Source organism: Dermacentor variabilis, unplaced genomic scaffold (assembly GCF_050947875.1).
Source record: "Dermacentor variabilis isolate Ectoservices unplaced genomic scaffold, ASM5094787v1 scaffold_23, whole genome shotgun sequence".
In the NCBI taxonomy this organism is placed as follows: domain Eukaryota; kingdom Metazoa; phylum Arthropoda; class Arachnida; order Ixodida; family Ixodidae; genus Dermacentor; species Dermacentor variabilis.
Genome location: NW_027460401.1, coordinates 1,244,967 through 1,269,225, shown reverse-complemented (window position 1 = coordinate 1,269,225; position 24,259 = coordinate 1,244,967). Strand labels below are relative to the sequence as shown.

Below are 24,259 nucleotides of genomic sequence, written 5' to 3'. Positions count from 1 at the left end.
CGCAAACCATCACATGCGAAACTAAATTTGCAAGTTTGTCTTGTTTTGTTAAGTTTTGAGAGTGTTCCCTTAAGCGTTCATTGAGGCACTGCCCCATCTGCCCAATATATCACATTATTCTGTTCTGCAAACTCTACTGATAACTCTCCCCTGCTGTTTCTAGAGCCTATGCTATATTCCCCCGCTGACTTGTCTCCAGCCTGCTTCTTGCCTACCCTGACATTGAAGTCGCCCATCAGTATAGTGTATTTTGTTTTGACTTCACCCATCGGCGATTCCACGTCTTCATAGAAGCTTTAGACTTTTTGGTCACCATGACTGGATGTAGGGGCGTAGACCTGTAGGACCTTCAATTTGTACCTCTTATTAAGTTTCACAATAAGACCTGCCACCCTCTTATTAATGCTATAGAATACCTCTATGTTACCAGCTATATAATTATTAATCAGGAATCAGATTCCTAGTTCTCGTCTCTCGGCTGTGCCCCGGTAGCACAGGACGTGCCCGCTTTTTAGCACTGTATATGCCTCTTTTGTCCTCCTAACTTCACCGAGCCCTATTATATCCCATTTACTGCCCTCTAATTCCTCCAATAGCACTGCTAGACTCACCTCACTAGATAACGTTCTAGCGTTAAACGTTGCCAGGTTCAGATTTCAATGGCAACCTGTTCGGACCCAGGTATTCTTAGCACCCTCTGCTGCGTCACAGGTCTCACCGCCACCGTGGTTCAGTTGCTTTGCAGCCGCTGGGGACTGAGGGCCGCGGTTTGATTGTTGTATTTATATAGGAGGTTGTGGCCAAGTGCTGCACCAGGGTGGCCTATCTTGCTCTGGTGAGGGAGTGCATTACCAGTTCTGGTCACCGAGATCAGGCCGCACTCCAGGCCTGTTTAAGCAATTTTGTCAACACGCGGATTTTTTTTTTTCTTTTAATCTGGTGGAAAATTGCGCAGCACCGGGATTCGAACCACAGTCCTCTTGCACGCAAGGCGGATACTCTACCTCTATGCCACTGCTGCAGCAGGGTGAGTAGTTCTCTACTACTCAAACTCAACTTAATATTTTCTTTAGTTTTTTAGATGCCAACCTATCATGGACTTATGTACAAAACTACATCCTTTGCTGTAGTAAAAATGAGCTACGTTAGCTGTTTGTGACACAGATGGTGCTGAACATGTGTTTTTTATTGCGAGGTTAATTTTTGCTCACAGGCAAACATAAGGACAAATCACCAAAAAATGCCCTACATCTTTGGCCAGAAATTGTCATGTGGCCTTTGTAATGTGGCAAGCAGAGTAACCAGCTGATGGCTATCCTTGCTCCCATGCCACAAGGACTATGGAAGAGTGCCCCAGGTCATGGAGCTATGCAGCATCACCAAATTTGTTGCAGGGCCCCTGGGAGGGGCCACAATGGCTGCTATTCTATTATTAGTTTTATTAAGCAATACTGCCAATCTCATACGAGGTCACATAATGAAGGACATGCACTGAAGTTCAGTATATAAGCAGGGTCCTTTTATTGGGGGCCAAAATCCGATAATGCTCGATTTTCGCACTTAGAACAAAATTTATAAAAATCAAGTTAAACCCAATATCTCCCTGAATTTTGCCCTTTTGCAAAGAATAATAACAAATGGGTGTTGCAAGAGTAATGACGGTGGTCAAGACATATCATATTTATTTCTATTATTAGTATTATTAAAAATTATTTTTATATGAATATGGCAGATGATTCTTTCTTGCTTAACACTGAAGTGAAAACAAGCATATATGAAAGTATACATACTTATTGATCAGTATGAAAACAACGAAATACACAGAGTTAGAAGGATACAGGACGAGTGCTGTATAAAGTATAATATACACAGTGCGTGCCAGCCTTCATTGAACAAAAGCCTGTAGCTTTTTAATAGTCACATTTAAATCAATACTTCAATGGCAGATTAATAAAGGGAAAGTGAGACACCCTCCCAAACGCAGCCAAGCACCACAAAGAAAACCCATACGGGTTCCTTGAAAGGAAAGCTTCGCATCCGAAGAAAAATTCGTCCTGGTCCTGGACTCGAACGCGGGACCACCACCTCTCCGCGGCAGCTGCTCCACTAAACAGGTGGCTAGCAGATGGCAGGCGAAATCAAATTTACGTTTGGGTGGGCGTCTCACTTTCCCTTTATTAATTACTTCTCCCCACCTTTCTGCAGAACTGTTATGTCAAACTCTTGCCCTCTGCTAGCCGGCTGCTTAGCTCAGATGGCAGAGCGGCCGCCGCGGAAAGGCGGTGGTCCCGGGTTCGAGTCCCAGACCAGGACGAACCCTCTTCAACTGCGAAGCCCCTCTCTCAAGGAACCCATATGGGTCCTCCCTGCAGCACTCAGCGACGCTTTGGGTGGATGTCTCACTTTCTCTTTGTTAATTACTTCACCTTGCGGGCTTCCGCAGAACTATTACGTCAATGACAGATTACATTGCATTTTCCGCACATCGCATAATGTAAACAGCCGTAATGCACTACGAAGCCAATTAGTGCAGCACTAACACTGCTGCGCATTGCAAATGGTAGCTGTGACTTCAAGATGATGTTTGTCTAACTACGCTATGTTCAAAGAAGTGTGACTGATTTGTCTAGTTGGTGTTCCAGTATTTTTGTTGCAAGATAGTGTATTGGGACAAAGCAAAGCAAGACAACAGACAAGGATGAATAAGCTTGACAGGTCTCCCCCCTCCTCTGAGATGGACACAGAAATTCTCCCAATGCATATATCTACATCAATAAGCGCTTGTAATATAAGGGAAAGCATCGCATCTGCAGTGAAGCACGCCTTTGCGCATTGCATTTTGTACTTTCTTTCCTGTGTTAAAAAAGGGCACAGAACAATGTAAGGAAAGGTTTAACAAGCCCATGTGTCTTTGTTGTTTTTGTCAGTGTGGTTTCTGTAAACTGTGTTAAAAATTCCTGACAATGAGAATTTGTCCAGATAATAATATAGTTAGTCATTATGGGAGGATATACGCCAATACAGGATGCAGTCATCAGCGAATAACCGAATTGATAAAGAATGCTGTTAGGGAGGTCATTTATAAAAATGAGAAAAAAAAGAGGCCCGAGCGCAGAGCCCTGTGGTACACCTGACAAGACTGGACTACTTGACGACTTGAGGCTATCGATGGCAGTGTGTTGTGAGCGGTTTGTGAAAAAACATTCAATCTAGGACAATACAAGTGGGTCAAGATTAAGGCAAGCAGGTTTCGCAGTAAGACGTAGATGGGCGACACGATCAAATGCCTTGGCAAAGTCAAGATAGATAATATCGGTTTGAAAACGGCAGTCAAGGTGGAGGTGAAGGTCTGTGGTGAATTCGAACAGTTGTGTTTCACATGAGTGGCCTCGTCAAAATCCATGTTGATTGGGAAAGAAAAAGAGTTCTTGTCTAAATGAGATGCAATGCCGGAGTACAATATATGCTCTAGAATTTTACAAGGTATGCAGGTTAAGGAAATAGGTCGGTAATTACATGGACTGGAACGACTACCGGATTTGTGCATAGGTACAACACTGCTAATTTTCCAATCACTCGGAATAGTGGAAGAGGCAATAGACTGAGTGAAAATCAATTTCAAGAAGCGGCTAGATTGCGATTTGGTGCCCTTCAAAGCTTTAGCCATTATGCTGTCTGGGCCTGGCGCACTGGAAAGTTTAAGGTTATCAATTAAATTGGAGATTCCTTGAGTAGTTATAGTAACAGCCGGCGTTTCTGAACAGTCAGTAGGTGGCAACATAGGAATATCAGTAGGCGGTTCATTAGTGAAAACTGAGCAAAAATAAGAGTTCATGACATCGGGACGCTGATTCACTGAAACAGGAGACCCATCCGAGTTGATCAACGCGATACTATGATATGAAGTATGTTTAAGTGATAATGAGTTCCAGAATTTGCAAGGGTTGTCACGCAGAATTCTCAGCAGGTCCTGGTGGAAATATTTGCTGTCAGATTGCCTCAGCAAACTTGTGTATTCCCGCAATACCGTAAAGTATTTTTCCCATTTTTGCAGATTGTTGCGTCGTTTGAGTTCGCGGAAAATGCGCTTCATTTTTCTAGATAGTTTTTTAAGGTTGTTTGAATACCAGGGTCTGCCGGCATCCCTGCGAGTAAGTACAAGAGGAACATGAGCATCAAGAAGAGACAAAAGTTAATGTTTATAGAGTAACCAGTTTTGCTCAACTCTTCTGGAAGAGGCTGATTGATGGAAGTCTACAAAGAAAGATTCTAGCTGATTGTTAATTTCTGGAAAGTTTGCTTTATTGTAATCTTGGATGTATTTAATAGATGGCTGGTGGGTAGGAAGCTCTATAGCTATGTTAAAAAACAAAATGTTGTGATCGCTAACATCTTTAACATATTGTAAAGAATTAATTAGTTCATTATTGGTAGTAAGTACTAAATCAAAAATGTTAGTAATGCGAGTAGGTCTGGTAACTACTTGGCTAAGATTGTACATAAGAACTGCTTCTAGGAAATCTTTGGACGCGCGGGTTGAAGCAACACAGTTTTCCCAGTCAATATCAGGAAAGTTGAAGTTGCCGCATAGCATGAGATTAGCACAAGGAAAATGGGAGATTAGATTGGATATGATGGAATTAAGTTCGTTTGTAAATGAAATGTCGCAATCAGGGGGACGGTAACAAGAAATCAGTATGGTCGTGGTTGTCGGCAGTACTATCTTGAGACAAAGGGTCTCATGGTGACTTTCAGTAGATAAGCGAGAAGAGACCAGCCATTGTTTGACAAATACCAAGACCCCCCCCCCCGACGACCGATCCTATCTTGCCTATAAACGGTATACGATGGGTTGTTCAGAAGTTCGTGGTCCTCGATATCAGAATTTAGCCAAGACTCTGTGATAAGAACGATGTTAATGTCATCATGCGTGATGATTGTTTCCATTGTTTCTTTCTTCGGCATGAAGCTTCGAGCATTGGTTAACATAACTTTCATCGTATGAAACGTGGGGCTCCTTGACGGCGCATAACTTGGTAGTGTAGAGTGGTAAAATGGAAGATATTGAATTCGAGTTGATGGCTACTTTGTTAGTTGTATGACTGAATCAGACTCGGCATCATAGACAAACTGCTTGTCTTCTTTGATGAGCCTGTCAAAACGGATTTTAATTTGGGAGCCCGTTTGAATACCAAATGAATATAACTTTTACCGGGCTGCGTGCATGCGCGCAGAGAAATCCTCACGAACTGCAAAAGAAGAGCCTTTAAGTTTGGAAGCTGCTTGAAGGATGGCATTTTTATCTTTAAAACCTGCGAATTTTACGATGATGGGACGATTTTTGTTTTTCTGGAAGCGACGTAGTCTGTGTGCATGCTCTAAATCAGCCATTGCAATGGAAATGGTAAGCTTCTCGGATAGGAATGAGGTTACATGCATTTCTGATTGTGCCCAGCTTTCGTTGTTAGCATCGGAAATTCCCAAGAACAGCAAGTTAGAACGCCTCTGTCGGTTTTCCGTGTCGTCGCATTTTTCCGCCAGCGCTTTTAATTGGCAACCCAGATTAGCGATGCAGTCACTTGTGCCATAAGAAGGCTGTGAGTGCAGTGATTGAACTTCATCAGCTCATTCTTTTAAGATATCAACTCGAGCAGAAACTTTGTTGATCGTAGCGTCATTGTTAGTTTCGGAAGTACGGATTAGTGCGAGTTCATTTAGCACGGTGCTTTGGGAAGATTCTAAATGAGTTAGTGCTTTGGAAATAGATTTAAGTGAAGAAGCAGTGCCTGGGACAGGGCCGGGGTTCAATTCCACGTCGCTGGCCAGTATAAGCGAAATAGATACATTGTCAAAAGTAACGTAACAGGAGCATAACAACTTGCATAATCGATTGCGTGCAAGCACCTTGCAACGTCTAGACAATATTTCAGAAGTATTTTATTCTGATAGCATGAACAATGGTAGTGATAGCTTACATGACGGCGCTTATTCAAAGCCATCGAAGTCATCCTCCTCCAAGTTGCTTACAAACAATGCAGCTATTGTCACTGTCATCTTCCGACTAATTGGTAGAGCCTTTGTGCCCGTCCAGGATGATTTTCTTGCCCACTTCCCTCCGTGCTGCTCAGTTTCTATGCTCCACTGCAAATTCAACTGCACTGTACCAGCTTAAATTTCGCGTCGTAACTTTTCCAACTTTGCATGCATGTGGCAACACATGCGCACAACAACAATGGCAACAAGTGCAATGAAGTGTAGTTGCTGTGCATAGCAGTAGGTGACATGCGGTGGAGCGTCATTTGATACCTGCTCAATACAAAGGGCATGGCAATAGCATCTAATCCAATTTTGACTGTATATATGTTGTACCATTCTATGAGATGCACCAACAAAAAAATTCAGAAAAGAAAGCACAACTTATAGACTGGAAAATATGGTATGTCATGCTCACATGGCTTGAGAACCTAAGAGTGCAAAACACACATACAAAAATGGAGCTGAACACCATAGGGTGATTTTTTTTTAAATAGCATAATTGTTCTCTAACACTAAGAGTTAGCTAGCCATGGTGAGTTGTTGCCACGGTCTTTTAGTGTTTAACTATTTTCTGACATAAGACCTCTACTTTTGGCCAGAGGAATTTGCCACTTGAGAAGCATAATATGTCAGGTAGCTCAGTTTAAGGGTTTCCTTTAATTTCTCATAATATTGCACCACTTTGCCATTTGCCAGTGTCTACTCCTACCCTGGAATCAATCGTCATGGCCAGCGATGGAGATGGGCTCGAGGCCTCCATGGGCAGACTCTCCTTGGGTGGCAAAGGAAGCCGCAATGAAACAGAACCTGGATTTCAACACAGTAGCGTGGCCTGTCCCTGTGGGAGCTCCAAAGAGTCTGTCATCAAGGTTGAAGACAAGTCAGCCCACAGTTCAGGACATGACTCGTTTGATGGCTCAGTCAGTGTTTGCACCAGTAAGACCAGCAACAGGCTTGGAACTGCAATGTATGCAGTAATGTGCTGGATGACAAAAGAGCTCATGAGCAAGTGCTCAACAAAAACCCTGACCAGACTGGTTGGAGAAATGATTCCCATCTCTGACCTGCATGGCAACAAGTGAGTGATGCTCACAGAATCTAGCTAGTGTGGCTGGTCGGACACTCGTGGGAGGAAATAGGCTTCAAATGAAATAATGTGTGTGTTTATTGCAGATAGCAGGCCCTTGGGCTGTCAGTGCTTGTGTTTTCCTATGTGTTCCCTCTTCATGTGCTGTTATTCTCTGAATCGGGCTACCATGCATGACAGAGATGGGTGCGTAACATGAGCATGCATTGGGCATGCAGACCATAGAAAGCTGGTCTTATGCATTTATACGGTGTTAACACCTGCAAACTAGATGAAAATCAGTCCAGCTGCACCTAGTCGCTCCTTCAGTCCCATCACTGTTCCCATTCATTAGAGCTAGACAATAGTGCTAGGCATTATCGAAGTACATATATCTTGGATACCATCTTAGATACTTTTTGGGTATCTTGTATCTGTATCGTGATACGTCTGGCAAGATCTGTATCTGCATATGTATTTCTGATACATGACAGAGTGTATTGTGCATCTTAAGATACAAGATACTGGGCTATCGCAACATCACCATTGGCCGAACTTCACAAGCTGATACTGCTGCCACTAAGCTACCTGAATAAAACTAAAGGCATTATCTTTCCGCCCTCCAGCAGGCGATGAGGTCTTCGCATCCCTATTGATGGAGCAGGGTCATGTGGTGGCGCTCACGCTGTCTCAACAAAGCGCCTGACCACCTGCACGCAGCCGACCTTTTCTCTTCTTGATTTTTTTGTTTGCAGTTATGTCGGTGCCATGAAACTTGCTCGTAGCCATCATACTGTGGTGTGTACGCCAATGCATGCGGCGTCTTTCGCGCAAATTCTGATGCCGCTATAGTGTTATTGAACTTTCTCTTGCTTTGTCACAAAGTTTAAAGAATGCAAAAATTGGGTTGCCTTAAAGGGCCCCTCACCAGGCCCCCATAGAAAATGTTTGGTTATATGCTGAAAGTTGTTACGTGTCCTCTGGGGAGCGTTCTGCCACAAAAAATTTTTAAATCTGCTTATTAATAGCCAAGATAGAAATATTTCAGTACCGCGAACCCTTGGTTTCAGGAGGCGAGCTCCACTGCATAGCGAGACACCCTCTCCACTCGTGCCATTTAGTCTCTGCAAGCGAAATTCCTTTCCTGCATTCTCCAATATCGAACCTCGAGGATCGCGTGACGCATACGTCACGGGCCCCACCTTCATTCTTTTTTTCTCCTCACTTTTTTCTTTTTTTCAGCGCTGCGCATGAGCTGTTGTGGTTGTCTGGTCTTGCGCAGCACATGATTTTGCACGCTGTGCACAAGGATCCATGACTAGCGGTATAATTCAGTGTTACACGAATACTGAAGTAGAACAAGCAGATCGCAGAACATGATCACGTGCTGGAACACGGTAGAAAATGGCATAGTTTCGGTACCTGTGCACATGACTACACGATCATGCGAACAAGCAGATGAAGAGGAAGTACATCTCTCTTGCTTCGGTGCGAAGTAAAACAAAAAACACACATTTGTGTGTTTTATTATTTCTCTAAACTTCAATTTGTCAAATCAAGCAGCAGATCGCACAAATAACAGATGGTGTCTTGAATCATCCTCGAAGTCACGTGTCACCACAAGCAATGTCACACTGCGGACCCAAGTACGTTGGCGCAGGGACGCGAGTACGTCACCGTCTGGCTTCACCGTCACCGTCACAGTGGCCACGAGGAGAAGGAAAAACTGCGTTCGGTTTGAAATTTAAGATTTTTTCGTGGCGCGTGGTGAAGTAATACTTTGCAGAAACAATTGTTAGCCCGCATTGTATACTCTGCGCTTGTCAGCTCAAAATGGCCAGACTTTGTGAAGGGCCCTTAAGTCTAGTGGCTTTCACACATCAGTGATTTGAAGGATCTGATGGTTGTAAGTTTGACTGTTGTGAACCAAAGCATGGATGGCGCTGCTTCCAGGAGACTTGTGTATAACACGGCCATTTTGTGTACGTGATTGTTACTCGCAAGCCCTAAAAGTGGGTTTTTGAACTATGTTGCACACATAAACTGTAATACATTTATGGACAAGGTAAAGCTCCACAGCAGTATTTACGTCATCGTGCCGAAGCTTATTGACGTTCTTGTAATTACATGGAGACCCACTAGCTAGTCGGCAAGCAGCGCAGCGACTCCCAGCAATTACAAAAGTGACAAGCAAAAACCATTGACAGTGCAGCGTATAAAGAGCTTTCATATTAAGCAGCAAAAGCGACCCCAATAAATTGTTTTGGAATGAAAATATTGTACTTTGAGCAAGAAAGACAAAAATTTTAAGATACTAACAGACATTTATCTCAAATGAAACAAGCTTGGTCGGAGTTATGAAAATTTACAAGCAAACGTTTTTGTGCATGCACGTTTTTTGCTACTTTATATCAGTCTATAATATGAAATTTGCTAATGTATCGAAGTTTCTTAAGATACAAATGGAAAGTGTTGTATCAGATACAATAATTGCGGTAATATCTTGTATCTGCATCTCAAATACTTGTGGCCTGAGTATCTTGTATTGTCTCATGATACAATTGCCAAGTATCTTTGTCCAGCCTTGGACGATATACACTCTAGTAATTGCAAATGGAGGTTTATCTCCACTGGTGCATTTGTGTTTTTATATACCAACATGTCGACTTGCCGTAGTTCAGTGTTGTGGATGGCATGTTATCTTGAATGCTAGCCCTGACCCCAAATGCCCGTGTACATAAATTTATGAGACAAGGTGATGCAGACTGCCATGCTGGAATATGCAAGAATAAAATTTAAACCATTTGCTTGTGTTTAAAATAATCCCTGTAAGCTTTCTTGCCTTTGTAAAAAATGTAGACACCAGGGGAAACTTGCCACTGAACACTTATTTTTCATTGTTTCACTGTGTCGTTAAAGGGACTGACAACTGATTTTCAAGAATGTGTGGGTATTTTTTAAGAATACAGCGGAACCTGCTTATAACAACATTCAAGTGCCAGAAAATTTCGTTGCTATAACCGTTAATATTTATAACTGAGTTACACAAGAAAAAGAAAACTGAGGGTACTGACATCCAATATTTTAATTAGACACAAAGAAGTAGAGTCTAAACAACTTATAATCGCACGTGAACTTTTGTGTGTTCTGCGGCAAAATAAACCACTTACTGCAATGTTTCCATAAATCTGGCTACTGAGTGTATGTCTATGCTCAAAGGAAAAAGAACGGTGGATGCTGGGGAAAAAGAAACGCGAGCTGCCACACACACCGGCTAGCATGCTTTCGACACGCTAAGAACCTTGTGCGCGTTTCCTCCTCTGATTCGTGTTTTGGAGGTGGGAAAGGGTGCCGTGGCTCGATTTTTTTTTTCGGGATTTTGTCTTTTTTCTTTGGGCCCCATGGCCAGATTTAATTGCTCTAACCAATAATGCAGAATGGGCATATTGTATTAGGCTGTTTATTTTACCATAGAACAGACAAAGGTTCACAGCACTGAGGCTGCAGCTCATTGTTATGTCCGATATATTGTTAAAACCAGTATTGTTATAAGTCAGTTCAACTGTATTTTTATCTAAAAACTTAGCTGAGTATAGATGATGGCAGCAATGAAAATAGAGAGTGAGGATGATGACAGTGTAACAAATATTGATGCCACTAGCACACTACAAAAATGGAGCAACTGGAAACTTCACCTATTTGGTGGCAAGGAAATAAAGATTTATGGAATTATGTAATTGCAGTGCTGGCATGCTTTCACATCATTAAACATGGACCCCACAGTGTAGACACAGCAACTCGTGCAGCAGCACTCATGCCATGCCGTGAGGATGTGCCACAACACCCCGTTTGTGTAGAGGCAGCTTTCAGCAAAAGCTGTTTGCAGATGGCAGAGGCACATTTTGCTGTAAATGCGCGTCCTGCAATCACTGCAGTTTTCAGAGGATGTGAAAACGGGTCCGCGCTGTTCGAGTAGCGCGCGTTGGTAGTGTGCCCCTGTGCCATCCACAAGCTCGATAAACAGGCAGAGTTGAAGCTGAGAGTAAAAGGCAAGATTCAAGTAATGTTTGATGGCGGCACATAAAAAGAGATGTCGGAGCAACAGTCAATGAATACATGTAAAACAACAGGCTTCCTTGCCCTGAGTGTAACACTAGCAGCTTGTGTGTTTGTCCTTCTGTTTTGTGCCCACTAGTGAGTCGCTGTTGCTTCACTCTCCTGTTGTAGGGCACCAGTTAAACTCTGCACTTCCACAGGCATTGTGGAACCCCATGTGGTATGTGTGAAAAAAAAAACATGAAGCTGCTCTGGTGGTGTGCAGCTGCATAAAAACAGATTGCACATCTGCTGGCATGGGTGGTCCATAACATTTCACATAAGGTGCCCTTTTGTCGTAATGCCAATAATACCCCTTATTTCTTTTTATTTATTTTATTTATTTATTTATTTATTGTTGCGATCATTGTGATGGCTATGGTTGCCAATATGTAGTTTTTATATTCAAGAGCTGCACCATTAGTACAGCTTTTCTCACGTCAATGCCATCTTGACAGGGCCTCAATTTAATGGTTATTGATATGTAAATGACACAAGGACAAAGCAGAAAGGTATGCTGGATGTAATAGTATCGTACTTTCTGGATTATAAGTCGCACAAGTATATAAGCTACACCTATGCTAACCCAGCTGGCATAATGAATTGATGCACTCTTGTACACTCGCTGTGAAATTCGAAACTTACCCATTTCAGGGTTCTAAATTTCAGTAAACAAAATTTTCATTTAGCTGCAAATTCTAGCAGAGGAAAATCTTCAACCAACACTCTTCTTGGTGCAGTAAGCCAATATTTATTGCACTTCATTTGAAGGCTTTGAAGGCCTTGTCCTCCAATGCACTGTCAAAAAACTTGAGCTACTTCAGCTGGCAGCACCACTGGATAACCATCGTTGTCCTCTGAACAACTTTTATGCGATGTTGTAGGCATGTCCTTGGCATTGCTTCTGCGGCATATTGTACTCAGGATGAATACGCAAATGATCACAACACGCCTGAACCAGCCTAATGACATGCATGCAAAAAGTGAAGCAGCGAGCGAAAGCTGGAAGCAATATAGTGAGAAACTCTATGCTGGAAGCACTGCGACTTCTCGCACGGGCAACTGATAATGGTAACGAAGTGATGCCTTTTGTAACTGGTATATCTTGGGCACTGCAACATAACAGTAAATATTGGGGTACCCTTTAGTTAATGCATCAGTTTCATGGGGTTAACCTTTTATTTAATAAAAACTGAACTGTAACAGCAAACTATAGCATGACTTTCAATCACTGAGACACCTGGAGGCTGGCGGCCTTGATTGCTGCCACTCGACTGCTGTCGTTGTGCTGCCCACACAGTGAGCTCTAGAAGCTAACAGGTGTACCAGCAGTCACTCCACTCTTGATACAAGATTTCCCTCCTCCCCAAAAAAAAGGAAGAAAGAAAGACCGTACAGATTGGGGTCGCACCATCACGCATGATTTTATGCATATATCAAGTGCACCATTTTATAGAGCACATCGGTGAACATTTAGTGAAAAAAAGTCGACTTATATGCCAGAAAATACGGTACTTTGCAGTGGTGCATTGGATGATCATGGCTCCATGTGCCCTCCTGCAGTGGGTAACCATGGTCCAAGAAGCAAGTAACCACAAGCAAGCTGCAGACATGTCTGAAACGTGTGTAACAGATTTCTTTTGCTCTCACTTTCACCGCAGTGCCCTGCACCTGGCTGTGAGGCACTCGCCGCATTTACTCACTCTCCTTCTGAAGATGCTGGCAAACACAAAGTGCTGCACATGTATCAACAAGCAAAATGATGGAGGCCAGGTGAGGCTTGGCCACAGCAGCATGCGCGTATGTACTGGTATGTGAGAGTCCACTGTGGGCCACAAGAACAGGGTAGGCCCGACAGGTGCACAGAGCATAACTTTCGTGGCCCGTCACTCTGACAGCCCTTTGATAGCTAAATTAAAGGAGTACCAACATATTTATATATTTTTGTTGTGCTTCATATTATGCAGGATAGTATGAATCCTGTGGGAGGAGATCTATAAGCCAAACTGGTCATTTCCTTAATGAAAGGCTAAAATCAAATTATAATAACGTGCACAGAGCAGCTCGGATACTTATATAGGAATTCACTGCCGTGATTGTGGATGTACACCGAATTTCGATCGTGTGGCAATTTCGAACGTGTCTGATGCTTTCTCGTGGCTGTATATTGAAAAATCGGGGACAACGAACTTCGCGTAGCTTCCGCATACGACATGCGAGGCTGTGGCTGCTGTACCTCGTGCTGTGGTGTCTCGCTCCGCTCTGGGACTTGCACTGCCTGTCTCATTTCCTCCTGGACGACCTCAGCCAGAGCAAGTCGCTGTACCGATGCCTGACCCACCTGAAGCTTTTGGAGCTCTTCTCGAACAACAAGCCTAATGAGCTCCTGCAAGGCATCGGTACTGTCCAAGGGTATAGCGAGAGGGTCACGCAAGAGGGTCGACACGTCATGGTTGTACTGCCTTGTTCGCTGCTGCAGTGCCTTTTCCATAGATATGGCTACCGCGAGAAACTCTGCAACGGTCTTTGGTGGGTTGCGTATTAGGCCACCGAATAGTTCTTGCTTGACACCATGCATCAAGTTCCTGAGCTTCTTTTCTACCGGCATGGTCTGATCCGCGCGTCAGAAAAGTCGGCACATATCTTTGACAAACATTGTGACGCTTTCGTTCGGCCTCTGTACTCAGCTCGCTCCTTGCGATCGAGGCTGGTGTATGTGCTGATTAGCTGCCGTCGGAATTCGTCCCATGTCGATAGGACCGCCTCACAGTTCTCAAACCATGTCCGCACATAGTCCTCGAGGTCAAAGTAGGCGTTGCATAGCTTGCGCTCTGGAGTCCAGCCGTCGAATTCTGCGACACGCTCAAAGTGATCGAGCCAGTCCTCAACATCCTCGAAGGTGTCCCCATGGAAGGACGTAGGGATTTGCGGCTGTTTAAGGACGACTTTGGTCGGTGCGGTTGAGGAAGAAGACGGAACGGATGTGCTCAGGTGGCAGACCTTGAAGTCGATGGCTTGTCCGTACGTGAACAGGAGTCAGCTTGACCGGACTACGTACTGGTACGGCTTGTAGACAGTGTTCGATCTGGGAGTGGTCGCATGTGCCCAGCACCTCCACTAGAAAAATGTAACGTAGACTGAAGCCGGAGTCTTACAAAGTAGATGCTTCTTTTTAATGGCGGGCCAGAAGAAGAGCGTGCAGCCTACACGCTTCATCATCTTTCATAGCGCCGATCTTTGCATGCGCTGTCTCGCGGTGCGAGAGCCTCACAGTACTGTGTCAATATATTTCGGGCAATCTCCTAATATGTAAACCAGTTAGAAGTCAGCGCTCTATTCCAATTTTTGGCCACATCAGCTCTATCTTCCTTTCTTTGTTATGCTTTGCTAGTTTGAAAATGAAATAGTTTATTTTAACTTCAAATGGATTTCTCAACTTTGATAGAAAGTAATTCAGGGCCCCTTTAAAACAGTGCTAAGGAAAAGGACAAAAAGTACATGTACGACGGAGCTGGCACTGAACTTACAATTACAACTAGCGTCTATTCAAATGACTGGCTATTTTACACACATCAGGCACAAAAGGCACACCTCACAATACAAAAGATTGCACAAGTTAATCAAGGGACATATCTAGATACCTGGAAAGAAACTTCTTTTTCATGCAGCGCTAGAGACACAGTTGTCACACTTGTCACTTGCTTTCCTTATGATGAACGTATAATGGTTTCCAGCAAGTACGGACGCGAGCACAAGTAAGTAGAAACGGACAGGACAAAGCTGGACTTACAACTCAAGTTTATTGAAAACATTCCACAAATCTCCGCCATGCATGCGTATACACCCAAGAACAATAACAAGGTTTGTAGTCAATTATCAACAAAAGTTATACACGTACACAAAAGCGAAGTCACACCCCTTCCCAACAAAGGCAACAACGTGGATTAACATGATAAATTTAGAAATTGAAGTTCTTTATCATTAATATGAACTGATGGTTCACTCGCACATGTATGCGCACCCAACTTTTTCATGTGGAATGCTTCGCTAATTTCTCTTTCCAGTTTACTGCGCTCTCTCCCCACTATCGATACACTATCAAAAACTGGTCGGCATTTGTGCTTTTTGCAATGCAATGGCAAGTTCCCTCCTGTACGTGTAGGTAGCAAATAGCGATGCTCACGCATGCGGTCATTAATGCAACGACCTGTCTGGCCGATATAGGACAGTCCGCATGAGAGAGGTATGCGATACACAACCAAAGATGCACAGTTTTTGTGAAAAAAAGTGATGTACTTTTTTCCACAGCCACTAGTCGCATCTTTCTTCTCTCCTGTGATGCTTTTGCATCACACCTAACCTAATCACTTTGCTCGGCGCCGAAAACATTAGTGTGACACCATTCCTAGTGAACGAGAAGAAAGGGGGTTAACCGAGGGGCCCGATTATTAGTCATATCATAAGAAGCCAACAAACATTGACACCAAGGACAATATAGGGGAAATTACTTGTGCTTAATAAATGAAATGAAGAAACGATAAACTAATGCAAATTAAAGTGGATGAAAAAAACAACTTGCCGCAGGTGGGAACTGAACCCACAACCTTCACATTTCACGTGCGATGCTCTACCAATTGAGCTACAGCGGCGCCGTTTCCCCATCCACTTTCTTGGGTATTTATGTGCCCTAGTAGAACCCTGGGAGTGTTAGCCAGCGCCACCACTCACAGACCTTGACGGCGGACGTGGAATGTACTTTTTGCCGCAGGCGTCACGAGAACGTGATCTCTTTGGGTTTAGTAGAGCAACGAAGGGGGCTAGTTGGAGAACGTTCATGGTTATATTGCACTCAGTTTTACAAACACGATATTAAGGAAGGACAGGACGTGGATGGACGTAGCGCAAACTACCAACTCTAGTTTAGGTAGTTAGGTAGTTTGGACGTACCAAACTACCAACAGTTGGTAGTTTGCGCTACGTCTGTCCACGTCCTGTCCTTCCTTAATATCGTGTTTGTAAAACTGAGCGCAATATAACCATGATCTCTTTGGGTGAAGGCAACTGGTCAATAAACTTAGAACGACAGAAAGCTGAGCTAGTTGGTAAGGATTCATTATGGAAAAAAGAAGTGAGGCGTGCAGACAGGACACAAAAGTAGAGAAGTGGACAACACTTCTCTTCTCTTGTGTCCTGTCTGCACGCCTCACTTCTTTTTTGCATAATGGTCAATAAACCCACACATGCTACCTGAAGGCATCAATGTTGCCGGATTCGAGACCTCGTTATGTAATAAACGAGAAGAAAGGGGGTTGACCGAGGGGCCCGATTTTTTATTAGTCATATCATAAGAAGCCAACAAACGTTGACACCAAGGACAACATAGGGGAAATTACTTAAAGCATCCAAAGCCAGGGAAGTGATAGTCAGGTCCCTCGGGTCTGGCGGTTCCTACACAAGCGAAGAAAGAGCGCCATGCCGCGCTCACGTACTCCGCTGGACTGCGCTCGTTGACAACCGACGTTGGCTTTTTAAGCATAGTCGCCCGGTGTCGCCTGCCTGGGTTGGCTGCCCCCACGTTGACGCACTCGCAGCATGGACTGTGTAGCCAGTCATTCGCACCAAATCTTCTCCGGTATATCACGTCAATAAGGGCGCCGAAGATGGAAGCATCCAAAGCCAGGGAAGCAATAGTCAGGTCCCTTGGGTCTGGCGGTTCCTACACAAGCGAAGAAAGAGCGCCATGCCGCGCTCACGTACTCCGCTGGACTGCGCTCGTTGACAACCGACGTTGGCTTTTTAAGCATAGTCGCCCGGTGTCGCCTGCCTGGGTTGGCTGCCCCCACGTTGACGCACTCGCAGCATGGACTGTGTAGCCAGTCATTCGCACCAAATCTTCTCCAGTATATCACGTCGATAAGGGCGCCGAAGATGGAAGCATCCAAAGCCAGGGAAGTGATAGTCAGGTCCTTTGGGTCTGGTGGTTCCTACACAAGCGAAGAAAGAGTGTTATGCCGCACTCACGTACTCTGCCGGGCTTATTGAACATGAGTTGAATAAGTCTCCTTTGTTTTTATTGCTAAATAATCTACATGCACCGGAGTGTCCTGTGGGGTTTTATTACATTTTGAAGTAAATAACAATCCCAAACAAGTAAATATGCTGAAAAACAACAGGAATGGCCACTGTGTATCTAGAATAAACGCTTTGGGAAACATGAAAGAAAACAAATCGACTACTCGCAATCTCGATTACACAACCATTGTGCCCTGGTAGCATCAAATTTGCACAGCACAAAATGAGCTATTATGCAAGTCTCGAAAACCACTTCACTTATATTTTTTTTCTCTTGAGCTGCTATTCAACATGTTTTTATTGTACAACAAAATTATGAAGCCAGTTGCCCAAGTTGTTTGGCGCTGTTGAGGTCCTAACGTGAAGTGAACGGTGTTACTGCTACTATTTATTTTCTTGGTTAGATTTTTCCACAGAACAATGGCTGTCTTGCACCATTGAACCTAAATTTCTGGTGACTGTTTCAAAACTATGCTGGCCTCATGTTGAAAGCTTAACTTTTTCTGTTTACTTTTTTTCATGAATTCTGTGAAACATTTTCTGTAATATCGTCAATTGACCCCACCAGGGCAGAAAGGGCTAGGCATGTGAACTGATTGACTTGTGCAATCTTTCATGGTAATTGGGCGTCCCTGATGTGAAGTCTGTATAGTATAGCTGGTAGTTTGAAATAATTAGTTGGAAGTTCAATGCCCATCCTGTCACATGCATTCTTTTTGTCTTCATCCTTAGCACTGTTTTAAGAACACTGTCAAGATGAACCAACTCGCCTAAATCAAGGCATTGTTCCAAGGTGTTCGCTCAGCACAATTTGTTTTCCCATAGCCACATGTGCAAAGAAAATACAGAAGTATGCAGTGTCACATTAAATTGTTTGAGAAGTGAAGACAAAAGATTCTCTTTAATAACATATTAAACAATTAGCAATATCACCTGATACTTTTGTAGGCCTAAAAGGACAAATAAATAATTGAAAACTTCAAGGCACTTTGAACCAATTATTTTACAGTACAAATATTTTCATTTTAGGTCTCAACTGCTATTGGCTTAAAGAAAAAGATATTACGATATCATCAAGCGATGCTCAAGGGACGAGCTGCCACGACAACGACGACGAAGTGGGTCTGTGCCCTTGGCGCCAGTGAATGTCGGCCTGGTGCTCTGGCTCAAGTCCAGTGTAAATAGCCTGTTAATAGCCTCTTTCGTCTGTGTCTTTCTACACTTAACATTCTGGTGGAGGTCATCGATCCCCGTCCTCGCCACGGAACTCCGGAGTGGCCGGTACATCGAGCTTGTCACCATGCCTCCCGGTGACGATCCCGCCTCTGCAATGGCTTCAGCTGGTCCGACTACTCCAATCGTCACGGTTGCCCAACATCCCGACCCTGGTGTGTTCTCTGGCCTAGAAGGACAGGACGTTTATGAATGGATTAAGCTATATGAACATGCCAGCGCTAATACAGGTGGCACCCAACCATTATGCTCGCCAATGTCATCTTTTATCTTGGCGGCACCCCACGCCTGTGGTACCAGACGCATGACGACGAAATAAACAGTTGGGACACTTTCAAAGAAAAGCTACGCGAACTGTTCGGCGACCCCATTGGCCGCAAGGTTGCCGTGAGAAAGGCTCTTGTGTCTCGTGTTCAGACATCTACAGAGCTGTCTTGGCTCTGCCACAAAATCTTGGCTCTGTGCCGCAAAGCTGACGATGCTATGTCTGAATCAGATAAAGTGTCACATTTTCTAAAAGGCATCGCCGATGATGCTTTCAATTTGCTTGTTTTCGGCAACGTCTCGACAATCGACACCATCATTAAAGAATGCCGTCGCCTTGAACAAGCCAAGAGCCGCCGTATCACACACCACATCACGCGGCTACCCAACACTGCTGCTACGTCGACATGTGAGGGTCGACCGTGTCAGGCCACCACCTGTGACGACATCACCCGTATTGTTCGCCGCAAGCTCGAGGCCACCTGTTCGCCAGCTTTCTCCACGACGCCTCCCGATCCGCCAGCAACCACAATTGCCATGATTCAGGCCGTAGTCAGACAGGAATATGAGAACATGGGTCTGAACTCAGTGTGTTCAACATCTCAACCCAGCATTCCCCAGTTCTCTACTGGCCCTCCTCGTCCCCGACAGTCCTTTTCTACCACATCTCGCCGCAACCCGTCCGAATGGCGTACCCCTGATGACAGACCAACCTGCTTCCACTGCTGTCGCATCGGCCACGTCGCTCGTCACTGCTGCAACCGATGGCCACCACCTCCTCGGACATACGCCGCCACTTATTCCCGCACCTTTGGACCTCCTGTTCCCTATGCCACCCGCCATGAATCCACTGCCGCTGATGCCCCTGCTCCGAACCTTTGCTACAGCCGCTCGCCCTCACCTCGACGCCATCAGTCTCGTTCGCCCCAACCCCGCCGCTTCTCTTCGCCGCCTATCGCCTCCCGGGCCCAGCCGGAAAACTAGGCACTGCAGCTTCTGGAGGTGAAGCTGCGTTGTTGACACTGCCCTCAAATCCTCTGCTCACGTTAAACACGAACCAAAACCTTCTTGACGTTGACGTTGATGGCTATCCTGTCATGGCACTCATAGATACAGGGGCACATCTTTCTATTATGAGTGCTGCCTTCCGACGATGACTGAACAAGCTCCTCACCCCAGCGTCGGCACGCGTTGTCCGCGTTGCGGATGGCGGTATTGTGCCTATCATCGGCATGTGTACGGCACGTGTTAGCATCGCCGGCCGCCACACTCCTGTCCTCTTCACTGTGATTGCTCATTGCCCCCACGACCTCATTCGCAGCCTCGATTTTCTCTCCGCTAATTCTGCTCTTATTGACTGCTCTGCCAGTACCCTTCGCCTTGAGTTGCCAATTCTCGCAGAACCTTCTGACGCTCCCCAGTGCCGCCTACGTCCCACCGGCTTTATTCGCCTGCCGCCAAAATCAATAGCCTATACTGAACTCTTGTCTTCCCCACCAGTCCCTGATGGCGAGTACCTCGTCACTCCTCTGCCCGACATTCCACTACAGTATGACGTTACTGTGCCTCACACTATACTTACTATTACTGCGAACCGCACTTTCATGCCTATCTTTAACTTTGGATTGGCAAAGCAAATTCTACTGTAAAGTATTTGCCTTGCCAACGTTGATTGTCTCAGCGACCATCACGTGGCAACTTTATCGACCAATGCTTCTTGCGAGCTTAGCAGGCCCATCGTGCCAGCCTCGGCCGCCGATCCCAAGATACAGAAAGTGGTTGCGACGGACCTGTCTTCTGCGCAGGCTGAAAACCTTTACCAAGTATTATCGTCCTACAGAGATATTTTCGACTTCGACGATCGCCCTTTAGGCCAGACGCTCGCGGTCAAGCATCGGATTCTTACTGGCAATGCTACTCCTATTCACCGACGACCGTATCGAGTTTCTGCGTTGGAACGCCAAGTAATTCAAAGTGAAGTGAACAAAATGCTAGACAAAGACATCATTGAGCCTTCTTCGAGTCCCTGGGCGTCACCTGTAGTGTTGGTTAAGAAGAAGGATGGCATGTGGCGCTTCTGTGTAGACTACCGTCAACTGAACATTACTAAGAAAGGCGTCTACCCGCTCCCACGTATAGATGACGCCCTTGACTGCCTCCACGGTTCCAGCTATTTCTCTTCTATTGATCTTCGTTCTGGATACTGGCAGATTGCTGTTGATGATATAGACAGAGAAAAAACTGCGTTCATCACACATGATGGCCTATACCACTTTAAAGTAATGCCAATTGGATTATGCAACGCCCCTGCCACGTTTGAGCGTATGATGGACTCCTTGCTCCGAGGTTTCAAATGGTCCACATGTCTCTGCTACCTCGACAACATCGTCTTCTCGCCCACGTTCGACACACACCTTGAGCGTCTAACAGCTATACTTGATGTATTTCGAAAGGCGAAGCTGCAACTTAACTCGTCCAAATGTCGTTTCGGCCGCCGCCAAATTACTGTTCTGGGCCACCTCGTTGACACTTCCGGAGTGCAGCCTGATCCCGACAAAACTCTCGCTGTGCGAGACTTTCCGGTTCCGAAGACAGCCGCAGACATTTGAAGTTTTCTAGGGCTATGCTCGTACTTTCGTCATTTTATTCAAGATTTTGCAGCAATTGCTAGACCTTTCACTAATCTTTTGAAGAAAGGCGTACAATTCTCGTGGGGTACTGCAGAAGCCGCCACCTTCCCTCTTCTTGTTACTCTTCTCTCCTCACCACCCATTCTCACCCACTTCGATCCTGATGCCCCTACCGAATTGCGTACAGATGCGAGCGGTCATGGTGTAGGTGCCGTCTTAGCCCAGTGTCAGCATGGCCAGGATCGCGTTATTGCTTATGCGAGCCGCCTCCTCACACCATCGGAGTGCAACTATTCCATTACGGAACGAGAATGCCTTGCTGTAGTCTGGGCGATTGCGAAGTTCTGTCCTTACCTTTACGGTCGCCCTTATTCCGTAGTCACTGACCATCATGCTCTCCGCTGGCTCTCATCACTAAGAGATCCTACAGGCCGGCTTGGTCGATGGGCTTTGAGGCTACAAGAATTTTCATATTCCGCGGTCTACAAGTCTGGCCGCCTGCACCAAGACGCTGACAGCTTGTCGCGTTACCCTGTTGACGACCCTGACTCCTCCAATATTATCAGTGCTGCTTGCGTATTCTCTGTGTTGCAGCTGCTTCATTTTGCCGATGAGCAACGTCGTGACGCCTACATCAGAACACTCATCGACCGTTTTGAACACTCTCCGGCCGACGCCACACTACGCCTCTTCGTCCTCCGCGACGGTACTCTGTACCGTCGTAACCTTCATCCGGACGGCTCTGAGTTCCTACTTGTCATACCTAAACACCTCCGCTCAACCGTTCTAGAAGAGCTTCACGACACACCAACGGCAGGACACCTCGGCGTATCTCGAACCGATGACCGTGTACGTCGCCGTTTTTTCTGGCCGGGCCTTGCCTGTTCCATACGACGTTACGTCGCTGCTTGTGAACTTTGCCAATGACACAAGAAGCCTTCCCAGCTCCCCACCAGTTACCTGCAGCCGCTCGACATCCCTGCCGAGCCCTTTCATCGTGTCGGCTTAGACCTTCTCGGCCCATTTCCGGAATCTACATCAGAAAACAAGTGGGTTGCAGTCGCGGTGGACTACGCGACCTGCTACGCCGTAACCCGCGCTCTTCCGACCAGTTGCGCAACTGATGTTGCGGACTTCCTCCTGCATGATATCATTTTGATTCATGGTGCTCCGCGTCAATTGCTAACAGACCGTGGCCGTACGTTCTTAGCCAAAGTCATTGACGACATCATGCGTGCCTGCTCAATACAGCATAAATTTACCACCTCCTACCACCCTCAAACGAACGGCCTCACTGAGCGTTTGAACCGCACCCTTACAGACATGCTATCCAAATACGTTTCAGACGACCACCGTGACTGGGACCAGGCTCTACCTTACACCACCTTTGCGTATAACTCTTCCCGTCTCGACACTGCTGGCTTTTCTCCTTTTGACCTCTTGTATGACCGTGAACCGACGCTCCCACTGGACACTGTGCTTCCGTCCACCAGAGCATCAACTAGCGCTTATGCCCGTGACGCTATCGCCCATGCTGACCATGCTCGCCAACTTGCGCGCACTCGTCTACAACTCTCTCAAGACAAACAAAAGCAATGCTACGACCTCCGTCACCGTGATGTCAATTTTGTGCCTGGCACCCTCGTGTTGCTTTGGTCACCATCGCGCAAAGTTGGCCTTTGTGAAAAACTGCTTTCCTGCTACAGGGGCCCATATCGCGTGCTTCGCCAGGTGACCGATGTGACCTACGAAATCGCTCTAACCGCGCCCACTACGTCCTCTGCTGTGACAACCAGTGACAGTGTCCACGTCGCCCGACTCAAACCCTACAACTCTCCGTGCCCCTTGGATATTTAACTGCACCGTGATGGCGCTTTTGCTGCCGGTGGGTAGTATTATGATATCATCGAGCGATGCTCAAGGGACGAGCTGCCGCGAGAACGACGACGAAGTAGGTCTGTGCCCTTGGTGCGAGTGAATGTCGGCCTGGTGCTCAGGCTCCAGTCCAGTGTAAATAGCCTGTAAATAGCCTCTTTCATCTGTGGTTTTCTACACGTAACAATATTAAATGCATGCATCATCAAAAATTTTAAAAATTCACATCCCTCTCTTCACATATTTCATCTCAATAGGAAAGATTTGTAATGTGACTGTAAAAATATGCTCCTACTGATGAACTCATTAAATGTTGTTGTAAGGCAAATGTGTGAAGGAACTGTCAAAGTGCCTTTTGCTGAATGCTTCCCATTTTGGGCCTCCACTTTGCTGTCTCCTTTTTGAGACTTTCAAGGTGTTTACATGATGTTTAGAGGCTTCACTAGGCGAAAACTGTTATACAAATAGTTACTTTGGCAAATTGAGGAAACTACATGATCTATCGAATGATTTAAGAAAAAGAAAAGCTCGAGTCCTCACTGAAAATTTATTGCCGTCACACTCGAATGCGTTTCTGTTCTTCATTGCTATTGCAGACTCCATTGCATGTGGCAGCACAGAGCGGGCGGCATGATTTAGTCATGATTCTGCTGGTAGGTAGTGCTGACCTTTCACTTGTGGACCACCTAGGCCAAACTGCCTTGCACTGTGGGGTGCTGGGCTCTCTGCCCTTGAGGGTTCTCAGAGCCATGCTGTCCCAGCCACAGCTGCAGCCCAATGCAGCTGACAAACAAGGTGCGTATAAACCATAATAAGTTGCTACAGCTTGAGCAAATTAACAGCGCTTTTTGCATGGAAGAGATGACATGAGTGCTCATGCATGTCGCCTGCCTTTGCCCTGTTCAAATGCACCATTTCTTTCATTACCCAAGTATGCATCTATGGGTCCAAATTAAAGGGGTCCTGAACCAGCACTCAGGCTTGGTGA

General features: G+C 45.5%; 1 protein-coding gene and 1 non-coding gene across 10 annotated transcripts in view; one reads left to right on the top strand and one right to left on the bottom strand.

Moving 5' to 3' along the window:
- The window catches only part of Rel (nuclear factor NF-kappa-B family member relish), a 450,112-nt gene that overhangs the window by 353,748 nt on the left and 72,105 nt on the right, over nt 1–24,259 (top strand). For all 9 annotated transcript variants that reach the window (XM_075678481.1, XM_075678479.1, XM_075678478.1 and 6 more), the window contains 4 exons: nt 956–1,027; nt 6,733–7,114; nt 12,859–12,970; nt 23,868–24,066. In XM_075678481.1, coding sequence (XP_075534596.1) covers nt 956–1,027; nt 6,733–7,114; nt 12,859–12,970; nt 23,868–24,066 — 765 coding nt within the window. The remainder of the gene's footprint in view (nt 1–955; nt 1,028–6,732; nt 7,115–12,858; nt 12,971–23,867; nt 24,067–24,259) is intronic.
- Nucleotides 15,774–15,846, bottom strand: TRNAS-UGA (transfer RNA serine (anticodon UGA)). Its single transcript has one exon. It is a non-coding gene; the product is annotated as a tRNA-Ser (tRNA).